Here is a 14,218-nt window from a genome sequence, read left to right as displayed (position 1 = left end):
TGACTTCACCACAGGAGCCATAAATGTTCCTAACTGACTAAAAGCAAAACTCTCGCCAAAATTCAACCCAGGGTCTTTCTGTGAATGTACCCGAGACAAACTTCAGTTTAAAAGCAATTGCGACGAAAGCGCCACTTCACGCTTCGGGTCAAACTCACTCACTTGCTTTCCTTGTATTTATGCTTTTATATGAAGATTTGACATTCACAAAAAGGCCCTAGGTTGCATTTTTGAGAGAGTTTTGCTTTAATGCATCGTTGTGTTGATGCTGAGATATAAACCCATGAAAGAAAACTTAAAATATAAAAAGACACCATTCAGTTTTCAATATTTATGTAAAATTTGTATGTACATGTAACAGGCAGCAATGAACCGCTGACATTCATATCTGCAACATTACTGTGACTTTCAAGTCAAACAAACCAGAACACAGTCTGCACTCTGACTACAAGGCTTTTTGTTTCCATTATTGATGAATACTGATTAATGCAGTCTGGATGTACAGAGACAGAAAAGTGGTAAAAAAAAAAAAATAATAATAATTTTGAGTTCAGCCAAATGTCCGACAACAATAAATCAAGATGTCTGCCACACAGGCTGCACGATGATTTTTCAAGTAACAAAAAAAAAAAAAAAAGAAACAAACCAACGAAAACGAAATAAATGACAATAAAATGATCAGAATCATTGGTAGTGCAGTCTTTAGTCTGACAGAAACAATCATGTGACGGCAGCGTTCTCTCTCATACTTCTGTCAATAAGTTATTCAACAGACACCCTCTACGGCTTCTCAAGCGCCAAGTAACCTGCAACTGCCAGTTGTGTAGCCATTGATTACAAGATTTTGCTCTTATATGATCAGAATCAGAGAGATTTATAAGAATAGTTGGACATTTTTTTTTCTTGCTGAGAGTCGGACGAGGAGATCGACATGAATCTCTCGCTTGTACACTAAAAAATAAACGTGACGCAGCAGATGGTTAGACTGCAGCCTTCTGGAGGAGAACCGACGTCTGATCCTTCACTGGACTCCCACATTTCCACCCAACGTTACAAGACCAGACAACAGTAATGTGTCTTTGGCAGCTTATATGAGTATTCAGAGCTTACAGGTGGAAACGTTTCTGCCACCCCGTCTGTAGTACCGACTCTCAGGGCGGGTCCAAGTCCACTTCGCTAGTTAAACGGCAGGTAATCATTCCACAATCATCTGTCTGATCAATAGCTCTGTTTGATTGCATATGAGAAAATTCTGATATCTATTTGAGGAGGAGGAGGAGCGCTGCGGCCCTCCGTCTGAATGTTCGCAGACCTCAGTCCGACTTTAGACCAGATTTTTGTTGGTCCATTGACAGACACGTATCAGTGCGCCTGACCACACCTCCTCACTTTAACACCAGTCGAGGCGCAGGTACTTCTACTATTTGAAAATGAAAACTGTGTTGCTCTGAGACAAGCTATGATGTACGATAGACCCCTGAATGTCTCTGTCGCCTTTAACTATTGTGCCGTTGTTGTTGAAATTACCAAAATTAATTTGGAAAATACATGTGACCCTTTCAGCCCTCCATACAGAGTCAGACAGGTCTTTACTGGTGTTGATAATTTGATGTAATTTAGAGCAAAACAAAGTATCTTCGTCACTTTCCACTATGAATGGTGCGTCTGGATCTCCATCACAACACATTACAACAGCATCCGCTTGAATAAACGAAGGCGGTGTAGAGGCGAGCCTCTGCTGCGTTACTATCACCAAATCTCTCTGAAACGTCACGTCAGTAGTCTCACCTTTAAGACATCACATTACGCCACCATTTAACACATCTGCAGACTTTAACCGAGAGGCTAGTTTGGCTCGTAGGAAGTCGTTTGGCTCAGGCGTGTGTGAGCTGACGAATGAGAGCAGACCTGGTATTCAGACGGTCGAGCTCAAACAGCCTTTCTGGACAGCGTGAGAAAACTGATGTGTTTGTAATCCTGTTCTAGTAATAACCCAAAATAAAAAATCAAAATGAGCATAATGTGTCTCATTCAACACATTGTATTGAACTAGTTTAATCTGTACAAACACAAAAAGAACATGTTTTTTTTACCTCTGGAGAGCAGCACGCTAGCTGTTTCCTCGCTGTTTCCAGTCGCACGGCCAGGCTAAGCTAACCATCTGCTGAGTCAATCAATCTTGACGTCAATATTTCTCTTCTCACTCTCAGTAATAAAGCCCCCCCACCAAAAAAAATCTCCAACTATTACTATTAAGCACAACGCACCGAGCTGCTGAGTGAAAGAGTGTCACAGAGTATCTACACACTGAAATGATTTCAGTCAGGAAGGGCTTTTGCAGAAGAAACAAAAGGAAAACCCCCCCTTTTTTTGTGTGTGTGGTGTCATCACTCACCACATTCGACTAAAACTTAACAATGGACATTTTCAAAGTATATCTGTAAATATACAAAGATATATATAGATATATAAACAGGGCAATAGAAAGCAAAAGGGATTTTTTTTTAATGCTTGTGCAAGTTCATTTCATGTGGGACGAGACGCGACCAACGGCTTCAGGTCGGGGTCACATTATTAGAAGACGTTCTCAAAGGCGGGACATTTGTAGGTCTTGAGTTTCTTGATGGCTTTTTTGAACTCTTTGCTGGACTTGTCCCACTTGTGGATGCCCGTGAGGAGGTACTGCTTATCCACCTTGCGGCCCATGATTAGATACTGGTTCGTCAGGTTGTCCAGCTGCTGGCAGGGGCAGTCCGCACCGTTCTTCAAGTACATCACCAACGACTTCATGTCCTTCTTCTTCAGGTTCCCCTGTTTCAGCATCTTCTTCCGCTTCTGCAGGATCACCTTGCGGTCCGTGTTTTCTCGCTTCACCTCCTTGATCTTGGTCTTGAAAGCTGTGGGTCGAGAAAAAAAGGGAGGGAATGAAACAATGATGGTGGGAATCAATTAGCTTTCCTACTTTTAAATGTTTGAGCGTGCACTCTTGCTTCTTCACCTAAAAACAATTCCTTTTTTTTTCTTCTTCAGTTGAAAAACACAACAGCTGATAGCCACCAAACACATCCACATGAGTGCCAGGCCTAAAGGACCCTCCAATATAGTTGTGCAAATAAAACCAGGCTGACTAAAATTATGTATTTTTTAGACTGTGGTACATTTCTTGCCCCAGTTCTAACTTTTAGCATACAGCCTGCTGCAGGACTGAGTGCTACGACTGAAATAAGTTTGCATTTTCACGCTAAGGTCTTTGGTGAGCTTTAGATAATTTCATTTACGTGTCTGAAAAACCGCGGTGGCTAAATGAGACTACAGACGTCGTCACAGACAATAAACGTCGTCACGCTGAACACAGAGACTCATCCGTGATATTCCGTCTTTAAGGCCGACTTCAGTTTCAAACTACCTGCAGCTCAGATTTTAATCCGAACTCTAATCCACAAATGTTTGTATTATATAAAATCGAACATGTTTTTTAAGGCGGAGTGCTGTGGGGCTAATGGAAGCGTCTCACAGTCACACAGTGAGTAAAGATGCTGCTCTGTCGTCGGATGGTTCGGCGCTAAAACAGTGTTTACTTCGTTTGACATCATCTTTTGTCCACATAAACAAAAGATATATTAATAAATGACAGTTTCTAGTTGTTGCTTATTGGCACCAGCCTGAACTTTTTATCAATCCAGCTCCGCATTACACCATTAGTGGATTAAATCACTTTACTTAAAATCATTACAAATTAAATCTCACACAATCTCTCTCACTCTCTAAAAAACCTGCTACTGGAGTCGTGCAGTCTCAGAGTTTATTTCTGTTCTGTGGATTTAATCTATCAAATGAAATTAAACTCAACGCTACTTAATTGTTCTGTTTACTGAAGGAATATCCATGCCAGCAATCTTCTCCTGTGCATGAGTCTGTTTTTGTTCTTGTATCTGTCTGGTGAAGATCAGCAAGTTGCTAGAAAGTTTTTAATCAGAATCGTCTTGCGACGCTGAAGAGCGGCGCGTTGTTCTTGGCTTTGACCTCCTTCTGAATCCAAGCCTGTTTTTCTGCTTGACCATAATACCCCTGATCTTTCACTAAACTCTATTTAACCTTCTAATCTCTCTGTTTCCTCCAGTTCACCCTTAAAACGGAGCACGAGTCGGACTTTGGTGGTCCGACTCCCTCCTCCTCCTCCCGTATGCCTGCACACATTACGTCCTCTCAGGCTCGGCTGACATGCGGTTGTGTTTTGCGGTGCGGACGACCTTGTGACACGGAGAATAGAAGGAAAAAAAAACTCGGCATGCTACGTCCAATCGAACTGACAGAGCCGGTGTGGGGATAAATCTCTGAGTCGTGCCAGAGATGAAGTCTTGTGACCTTCTGTGCAGGGAACAGCCTGATTGAGCGTGAATCATTTCACACTCCAGGAGAGATCTGGACTGATAAAACTGTAACTTCTGTCTCCTTCTCTCCAGTTTTAGAAACCAAATCCCTCGTTGAGCTGCGTTTCACAGAATCATGCTTGACATAAACACCCGAACTGGCACTTTAAGAAACTTCCAAACGTTTCATCTCCTCCTTTCGCACCCGTATCTCCCGTTGCTAATTAAAGCGGTAAAAGTAAAAAAAAAAAGAAAAAAAAGAAAGAAAAAGAGCCGCCCTGTTTTTCCCAGTATTAGGAGTGCACATGGTAGGGATTAAGACTTTCATCCTCTGTCTCTAGTCTCTCCAATGGTCTCTATGAGGAGGCTTAGTGTTCAGTGAAATCAGAATGGGCAGCATTCATAATTAGTGAGTCATAAAAAGCGAGGGCCGGCCCACCCCTGAAAGGACTTCATCTTGATAAATCCTCCGTCCTGCGTAATCCTTTGACGCCGTGAACTTTCTTTGCACCTCGTGTTGTTCGAGGGCTTAATCTCCTCAGCAGCCGCGTACAGTAAGAAGTTACCGTCAAATAATTGAACTCTTTGTTGTTCGCCGTCCTCCTCGACATCCACACGTACAGTGATTAGTTCTGTTCGCTGACATGTTAAACAATCGTTTACTTTTTAACTCCCGCAGGCGGTCTTTGTTCGTCTGCTGCCGTTCTCCTCGTACACGATGTATCAAACGTTTGGCTTCAAAGCTCAGTAAGCTGCCATTGTTCCTCTGAGCAAACCAAAGCTTTGTGCAGAGAGAATAAAGAGATTTCACCAAACAAAGCAAGAACCTAAATATTGTAGTTTAAAGCCGCACGATCCGGCTAAAATGATTAAGATTTTGAATAGAAACAAACCTGCAGTATCAATAAATACTCTTTTATGATTACTTTACTATATTCTGCCACGTTTTCACTGTATTCTGACTGATTACATGTTTACGGAACAGAGTTGGATTCTACTTACAATGATATGATCCTCTAATAAAACATGAAGCGTTGATACAGATTAAACTCTGAAGAATCCAAAACTACTCAGCCTGAAAAACCTCGAAATGAAAATATTATGTACATGAGAAAAAGCCCAGATTATTGTCTGAAATGCCATCAGAGCACTGAAACAGTAAACTTCAACGGGAATTTAATAATCAGAAATTATCCAGAGCGTCTTTTTTTTCCACATTAAATCAGACAAGTAGACTAAATAAATCTGGGAGAGGTCAGTAACCATCATCATTCTCCGACATTCCCGTTTCCTGTTCTGGTCCGCGACCCCTGACCTGATTTCTGATGCCACTTCACAGACACAGACGGGACCTCCAGCTCTCAGGGTGTCATAAACCCAGCAGGGAGCTGCTCATTCTCAATGATGGAAACACAACTGATCCGATCAGTTCGAGTGATCAGTGATGGCCTGTTGTTTTACGGCACCTGCAGAGGGGAAGGAGCAATTTGGCAAGGACAACAAAGTGAGCCGTCCGAGGCAGAGGAGGGATTTAATTGAAGGGTGCTGGACTTTTTTTTTGGGCGGTGGGGGGGGAGACAATGAGGTACCGTAAAACCTTAAGCACAGAGATAAACTGCGGTGGGAACAAAGTGTTGAGTGGGATGAGCTGTAAATCTGTTACCAGCTGAGTGCCACAAACAGGGCCGAGTGTGTGTTCAGAGGAGTGTCAGTCCGAACAGCGCTGGACTGGACTGAGAGACAGACTGCTGCTTGTTACAGCAACTCTGATGCGTTAGCTCGGAAATGCACATCTGACTTACAAGAATCCAACCAGCCGAAGACAAAATCTGCCTCGCCTCTCGGCGTTTATCAGGATCAGACCGCACGGAAAAGTCAAATGTGCTTGTGCAGCTGATGGGAAGCTGTTAAACAGACAGAACACCAAATGTTTTAGATGCCGTTATATAAAAATAAAACCTCACACTTCACTTCTATCTCCGGTGAGAACAGACTTTCCGCAACTTCCAGTAAAAAAGCTCATTCACAGCCAGCGTGGGGATATTTTACACATGATCGGTCCACGCTGATTAATAAAGACTTCACTGTAAATCACTGATTCATTCCTCAAGCCTCCTCTTTGTTTTTCTTTCCCCCCTCGTTCCAGTGAGGAGCAGCAGGAAATCTATCTATCACATTTTTTTCTTTTTGTGGTTAAGGCTCGTCTGCTCCTGTAACTCCTGCTACTGACGGTATCTGTCCACTTTGAGTCAAGTCAGAACTAGCAGAGTGGAGCCGGGATGATGGTCTTATCTTTGGTTGGTGGGATGAGACACATCATGATTAAAGCTGGAAGGATTTCTTCCATCTGCATGTTTTCTTTTTTTTTTTTTTCTCCCCAAGACAAGACATTAACCGATGTTTGGCCTCGGCTGATGTTAGATATATTTATAGTCGCAGCTCTCTCCGCAGACTTAAACTGAATTCCACCGGTCTACTGGAAAAGGCAACAAACAAATCTTTAGTCCCGCTGGTGATAGAAGCAGTGATGGTATCTCTGGGCAGGCCGTGCATTAGTTCACCCTCAGTAATCAACTCGTGTGCCACACTGAAATCACAGCCACATTCCAGAGGAGGTCGGTCCCCTGTGGGTTCGAACCTTCGCCATAAGCAGCGTCCCATCCTCAGCCCTGATACTAAATCTGTCTGTGTATCCTCACATGTCAGCTGCTTAAGGGGGCTTATGACAAGCAAGCAAAACAACATCTGTCTTCATCTGACATGAAACAAGCCAATAATGTGCCACTATCCTCTTGGCAAAGTGGGACGCAGACTGAAAAAAGGCGACTCCCATCACCGCAGCATAAACAACAAGACAATTCGTTAAACAAATGTAACTCCAAACTTTTTTTTGTTTTTTTTCTTTTCCCGAGCACTGGAAGAAAGTCTGGTTCCAATGTGCGTCCAAGTCTATGTTTGCTCGGCATGGCACCTGGAATCCAAGCTGCCGCAAGATTTCGGTCCAGCCAGCGAGAATAAAACATGAAAGCCTCACATCTTGCATCTTGTCTGCATCATGCGCACATTATTCCAGGAAGTCCTCATCACTGCGATTCAGATGATGTTTGTGTTTTTAATTGAAACACCAGGGCCTTCCAATGGCTTTCTTCTGTCTTTTTGTTTTAAGTGTGCAGCTCTTCATGCAAAATTCCCAAATTTCCACAACTAAATCAGATTCCCCGCCAATCAGCTAAAGATGTTCGTCCCTTTCCTTGTTTTTTTTTTTTTGGTTTTTTTTTTTTGGTTTTTGGTTTATGTTGTTTTCAGTGTGGTTTCCAATCCAGCTGGGTCGGAGACACACTAATGAAATTAATTTTATTGTCATCGAGGTCAATCTGTCTCGAAAATTTCCAGATAAATTTGATGATATTCCAAAAATTGTCATCACCACTGGAAACCCGAGGACACGACACACACACGTTTAAAAATAAACGATAGAAAAAGGCTGAAACGACGACTTTCTAAACGATACACGACAATGAATTAACACGAACTTTAATTCTTTAGCTGCTACATGATCCGTTTTGTTCACCAGCTAATCGCTACCGTCGTCTGTTGTTTGGTGCTTCTCGCTAAGAAAATATCTGCCAATACTGAACAACATATTGTCAGCAGGACAATTACACAACCAGCTGAAACTCACAAAATAATCCGAAGCCAAGAGGAGCTTCAGGTTCAGGTGATGAGAGCGACACCTGTCATATTGTGCATGATGTCATTTTCTAGCTGATAATCAGAAAACTGACTTATTTTATATTATAAATACTGAAATTCTGCATTTGAATTTGTTCTGCAGAACTGCACAGCGCTCCCTTTAAAATCTGCATTACTTAAGAAAATTAAATATGTGGTTTAACGTTAACGACATAATTTCAGAAGGACGTTTTTGATGTGGTGTGTTTTTTTCCCCCCCGATGTGCAAAAGGTGTTCTGCAAACGACGGCCTGCCCAGACAGCAGAACAAACATCTCAGTTTACTACTGCGATGACCCACCACATAAAGACTTTAATGACCCCAATTCATTAGTCACAGAACATCGTCCTCCTCCACCAAACCCAGACGGGCCTGCTACATCTGAACCAGACACCTCAAAAAGAAAAAGAAAAAAAACCCTCACATGTAGCTTTTTTTAACCGAGAAAATCGCTGGCGTGAAACGAGTTCTGGAAGCGGCCCGGTCTGGTCGGGACCGTTTTTAAAGCTTGAAGATGGAGGATTTGATGGATGCTGCTCTGATTTCACGGGGAGGTTGTGATACATGTCAAGGCGAATCAGAGCGGCGCGTGTGTGTATGTGTGTGTGTGTGTGTGGACGGCGTCTTCGCAGGTTGCGCCGGGCCGAGGCGAGCGGTCGGGAGGAACACTTACCGAACTCGCTGGCACACATGTGCTCCAGCATGGCGTCTGTTTTCATTTCATTGTCACATGGAGGGCAGATGGGAGAGTAGCCTATGGATAAAAAGAAGAGGCGTGGTCAGGAAGTCAGTCAAAAAGAGGCAAAAATAATTAATGTAGGTTGCAATAACACAAGCAGTGAATCATTCGCAGGACTCTACATGGGATTTATTGACATCACCACCCATTCGGGATGCGGTTTAAAAGAGCGAGAGCGCTGGAAGTAAAACAGTCGTTCCTCATTCCAAATGAAAGGGACTCAGAGTCTTTAAAAAATCATCACACTGTCATGAAATCCAATTTCAAAATGATTAATCCTGTGAATCTCTGCACACACCTAACCCCTCTCTGCATGCACGGATCCTGTCTGGAGTCTGGTGTCGGTCGCCTGGGCTCTCGGGCTCGTACGCTCCGATGACCTGACCTCAGTGAGGAATGTCTTCAGCTTTTATAGCCAGCTGTAACTAAGAGCTGCAGTAAACACTCTTCCTCTCTCTCTCTGCTACATTTAGACACTTTTTCAGAAAGCTGCTCGACAGCAATTCAAACACCCTCAAATGCAACACAAGTATAAGAAATGTGGAAGGAATAAATGGTAATGATATTCAATCCAAGCTTAAAGGAATGTTCTGACATCCCCCCCAACACACAAAATAAGGTAATAACAGCCGCCTGGAAGACAAAAACCCCGACTGAAGACAAAGAGCCAAAATGTGTTTTTGCCAAGAAAGTAATTCAGTCTCGAGGCATATCTGCGAATATTTTACCAACAAGATTTTTCAGTTTTTTTTTTTTTCCCCTCTAATACCGCAAATGATCACTTCGTGCCAACAGCCGAGTTTACTTTCCAAACAGACTTGGACCTGCGGTGCGATCGCAGCGTCCTTGCAACATTTAATTCAAACTGACTGCATTACAATGCCACAGACCCAGCGAGCAGAGAGGAGGAGGAGGGGTGAGCGAAAGGGAAACAAATAGTTTCTTCCCCTCCGCTGCCAGTTGTCCATTACATGTGTTTGACGAAAGCTTGTGAAAGTGACGCCCAGGTGTAAAGAGCTTGTGAAAACAGACACTGTTTACAGAGTCGCGGGGTCCCTTTGCCGACGTGAAGCCCGGTTCCTCCTTTAAATCAATTACCAGCAGCAGCGTGGTGAGCTGACCTCTATTAACAATCATTAAGAAGAACGACTGAGACGATTATCTGATATTACCACTGAGTATCTTAAAGGTGCAGTGTGTCGTTTCTTTAGAAGAAATTCAAACGCAGAATTTGAATATTTACAATATTAATGAGTTGGTAACACAAACTCGTTTCCGTTGGTGTATAAACGAGCTGTTCTCAGAGCAAAATAAGATCCCAGAGCAGAGCTGTTTGAAGCTAGAAAGGTGGCAGGGTCCGCCACACGTAAACAAAGCAGTTGTTTCAGTTTACTCAGTCGTGAAAACAAAGAGGGTCTGTTTATCTAGCTTGTTTAGGCAGAAATAAATGAAGGTCTTTCTCCTCTGATTAACATTTATTCCCCCAAAACTACATAATGCAGCTTCAATGACAGAGCGGTCCGGCTGTAACGGGCCCCGACTGTTCTGCAGGGAGAGAGAGCGGCTTCTTTATTTATCACCGGCGCCGACAACAAACGATAACAGGTGATGTCTGCAGAGCTCTGTGTGGTCCCTCCTTCACCCTGAAAAGGGAGTCCTTTGGAGAAGAAGTGGGCCTCGGTCCATACCGCCATGTCAGTCAGCACCACCCCCGCCCACCTCTACACACACGGGACATGTTCGCTCTTCATACAGTGGGTACTGTGTAATTGCTGGAGGATCCACAGAACCCCCCATTTATGGCCGTAACACGTCTTCAAGTGGTGCATTTACAGCTCAAGATTGAAATATAAGTAAGTTGATGATGTGATGATGGAAAGTCCCCTCAGTTTTATGGTTACAGTGAATGAGGTGGTTGTACTTTCCCTTCCTGGCGTGCGCCTCACCTAGGCAACCAGGACGAGGACGCCGAGCCGAAGCTTCAAAACCAAAACTATGTGCGAATGAGCCCGAGCCTCGTCTTCCTCGAGCTTCGCCGCATTTTTCTGGGTTTTTCTCTGGTATTCATCAGCTTGGCCCCGTCAGGTTGGAGCTGCTTCATGTTACTCAACCTTCCTCCAACTTCACTGATGCTGCGTGAGGTGTCTGCCGGGGCCGGCGGGTTCTGTTTGGAAACTCGCTGGCCCGGACTGGATTTTAAACACGTCATTTGGACAGTGTGTTTCTCAGATAGCGTCTTCCTCTCCTCTCTCTCCCCTCCCCGTCTTTCCTCGCATCTGATTCATTTGTCAGTGATGGCGCGGGAGGAAAATAAATTAATAGATGCAAGTAAACACTTTTCGCTGCTGGACGTCCTCCCAGCATTATTCCCCCCTCCACCCCCGAAGTTCAACAAACACCTTGAAATAAATGACTACCATCTGTTGAGGCTTTTTCCTTTTATTACAACATCACTCCAGGTCAATGGCAAGCGAGCAACTCCCGCAAATTCAGAATCTTTGCCGGAGTTTATGCAGCAGATTACGGAAGGAAGAGTAAGACTTTCTTTAAGGAGAACAGAGGGGAAGGAGGCGAGTTGTTAACCCCCCAAAAGGTTATGTTTGGCCTGTTTGTGTTGGGATTTGCATCTGCAAACACGCCGTCACCCCTGAAACAACATTCTCAAGCCCGTTTAACTGCCCGGGTGTCGACTTTTACACTGCGGCAAAAGTGGCGTCTGTTTGTTTTCTCAGTCGGCGAGTTGACTCTGAGTTAGGCACTTAATGCACGGCTGCACGAGTGAATCCCAAATGGCTGCGTTGTCAACGGTTTCAAACACAGACATTCAAAACCGATTCATCGTTTGAGTCATTTCTCAAACCAAAAAAATGCAAAACATTTTCCAGCCCTCTCTGTTTTATTTCACTCTGAAGTTGAATGATTGAATTTTTTGGTCCTCTTAGTCCGACGAAAACAAGATTTCTCAAGTTGTCATCTCGAGCTCCAGCAGGACAGCTGCAACCACTGAGGACGCCGAGGTTCATGCCCTCTGTGCTTTTTACTGGGTTTAAAGGATTAGTTCAACCCAAAATAAAAACAATAAAATGCAGTTATTATCTGCTCACCCCCTGCACAGATTGGAAAGTCCAAACGTTTCAGGAGCTTCACAGCAATTCTCCTGAACAACTGAAGCAGCCGGAGACATGAAATGCCTCCATTCGTCTCCGGAAGCCTAGAGATGCCAAATCGATTTGAAAAGACAAGATTTACATCCTGAACATGCGGCCGAGCTCGTGTGCCCACGTCAGACGAGGTGCACACTCGTTGCCTTCAGCTCCGCAGCTACAGGGAAGATTCAGGCTTATAAAAGTGTGTAAGAAACATCTTTTCAAATCATTTTGGACTTCTGGCATCTTGGATTGCACCAGACGAACCGCATGGAGCCACATTTGTTTGTCTAAGTTCCAGATTGAAGTTACACGTGCGTATATTTCTTAGTATGCTGCGTTTTTAGACTTTATAATACATTATTAATATTAACATTTGACTACTTTTAAGCCACTCTCAGGCCACTTTACTTAAAATAAAACTGCTGAGATAACAGACGACTGATAACGTCCTCGGGGTTTCTGGTTACAGCTCGGGGCTTTGTTAGTGTTTCCTGTGATCTTACACAGTAAAGCATTCATCATTCATTGTTAAAACTAAAAAAAAAAAGGTTGAATAAACAGATTATTAGTGGCAGTCAAAGTGAAAATAGACTTGTATTATTCAGGCTGCTGACACTTCTTCACGTGGCACAGCGGACAGGCAAGAAGAAGAAGAAGAAGAAGAAGAAGAAGAAGACGCCCTCCCCTGTTCATTAACTTGAATTATCGTGCTCTTGAACCAGGCATCAACCCCACAGATGACCAACAACACACTGAGTTCACTGAGCAGCTACATTAAATATCAGTTTTTCTGTAAATTATCCTGAACACTCGACCGGCTTCTCTGGAAAACTTTGAACAAAACATGTTTTAATCAGAAGGGAAAATATAGAGGATGTGTTGTCATGACTGGACAAACAAACTGACCTAAAAGGAAAACATCATTTATACTGTGTGGCGGACCCCGCCACCTCTCTAGCTTCAAACAGAATTCTGGGACCAAATTTTCCTCTGAGAACGGCTTTTTATATATAAATTTATGGACAAAAGTTTGTTTTATTACCTCATTAATATTGTAAATATTCACATGATGCCCCTTTAAAAACCACTCTGACGTTAATGGATGCGTCAGTGACGCAGATGTGTGGGTTACCTGTCGGCATGGGGGCCTTGGTCGCGTTGGGCTGCGTCATGGCGATGCACACGTCGTCTTGGGGAAACTTGTCACAGATGAGCATCTCCGGCCAGGGGAAGCCATACGACTCCATGATGGGGGAGCAGCCGTCCCGCACGGCCTCGCACAGCCAGCGGCACGGGAAGATGGGCCTCTCCAGGCACACGGGCGCAAAGAGCGAGCAGAGGAAGACCTGCGTGCCCGGGTGGCAGTTCTTGTGCACCAGGGGCACCCAGCTGCTGGCCTGCTGCTTCACCTCGGCCATGGTTTCGTGCTCCAGCACGTTGGGCAGCAGCATCTGGTTGTAGCCCACGTCGTGACAGAGTCGGAGGTCCTCCGGGATGTCCACGCACTGGGGAGGCTTCCCGTAGCTGCGGCCGCCGTTGTACATGTCCGACTTCCAGCTCAGGTACTCGTACTCTGACGCCGTGCAGGCTGATAAGAGCGCCACTGTCACCGCCAGCCGGATCATCCTCCACACGGACTCCGAAGCAGAGATCATCTTCTCTTCTTTTGCAACAATGGGAAAATAAAAATGCAGCTCAAACGCGGCTCAGGCTCGATTCAACACTCAGTGCATGAGGAAAAAATCAGAGAGAGAACCCGAAATAAATGTAGAGGAACAAGAAGAGAGAGAGAAAGCTGGTGCGTAAAACAAAACGCGCTGCGTGTTCTGGTTTGGGTAAAGTCCACCGGACACAGGTCTCCTCTGGCTCGCAGCCTCGTCGCGCTCCTCTGGTGCGTCTGACTCCTGCGAGAGTTTGGGGAGGTAAAGCGCTCTGCCTGTGCGCAGCTTGGAAACAAGAGGAGATTGTAAAGTGCGCTCCGGCCAATCGGAGTGCGTGTGCGCCTTTTGGCACTCTGCTGTCAGTCAAAGAGCTTAATTACCCAGTGTGCAAAAAAAAAAAAAAAAACTCTGCAGGAGCCTCCTAACCACTCCTCTCAGCCCCCTGCTTGTATTTCCTTTGTCCAAACAAAACATTGAATAAATCAAAAAAAGATCATAAAATGACTAACAGAGACGCATATAGACAGGAATCCTGGGCTGAGGTTGAAGGATTTTGCAGAATGAAA

At 44.3% G+C, this 14,218-nt stretch overlaps 1 protein-coding gene across 1 annotated transcript; it reads right to left on the bottom strand.

Moving 5' to 3' along the window:
* Positions 1-316: 316 nt before the first annotated feature.
* Positions 317-13,646, bottom strand: sfrp1a (secreted frizzled-related protein 1a). The gene is made up of 3 exons (XM_037099421.1): positions 13,124-13,646; positions 8,777-8,857; positions 317-2,897 (listed from the first exon to the last, which is right to left on the bottom strand). The coding sequence occupies exons 1-3, from the start codon at positions 13,644-13,646 to the stop codon at positions 2,575-2,577; spliced, it is 927 nt and encodes a 308-aa protein (XP_036955316.1). The 3' UTR covers positions 317-2,574.
* Between the last annotated feature and the right edge of the window lie 572 nt (positions 13,647-14,218).

Source organism: Acanthopagrus latus, chromosome 5 (assembly GCF_904848185.1).
Source record: "Acanthopagrus latus isolate v.2019 chromosome 5, fAcaLat1.1, whole genome shotgun sequence".
Classification (NCBI taxonomy): Eukaryota; Metazoa; Chordata; class Actinopteri; order Spariformes; family Sparidae; genus Acanthopagrus; species Acanthopagrus latus.
Note: the sequence above shows the minus strand (reverse complement) of the source record. Positions and strands in the feature narration are given on the sequence as shown.

Excerpts from the sequence above, each read along its gene's own strand:
- sfrp1a (XM_037099421.1), bottom strand. The coding sequence starts at position 13,646 with ATGATCTCTGCTTCGGAGTCCGTGTGGAGGATGATCCGGCTGGCGGTG. Across the intron at positions 8,858-13,123 it reads CAAGGCCCCCATGCCGACAG|GCTACTCTCCCATCTGCCCT; the intron begins GTAACCCACACA and ends TTTTATCCATAG. Across the intron at positions 2,898-8,776 it reads CATGTGTGCCAGCGAGTTCG|CTTTCAAGACCAAGATCAAG; the intron begins GTAAGTGTTCCT and ends CTCGACCCACAG.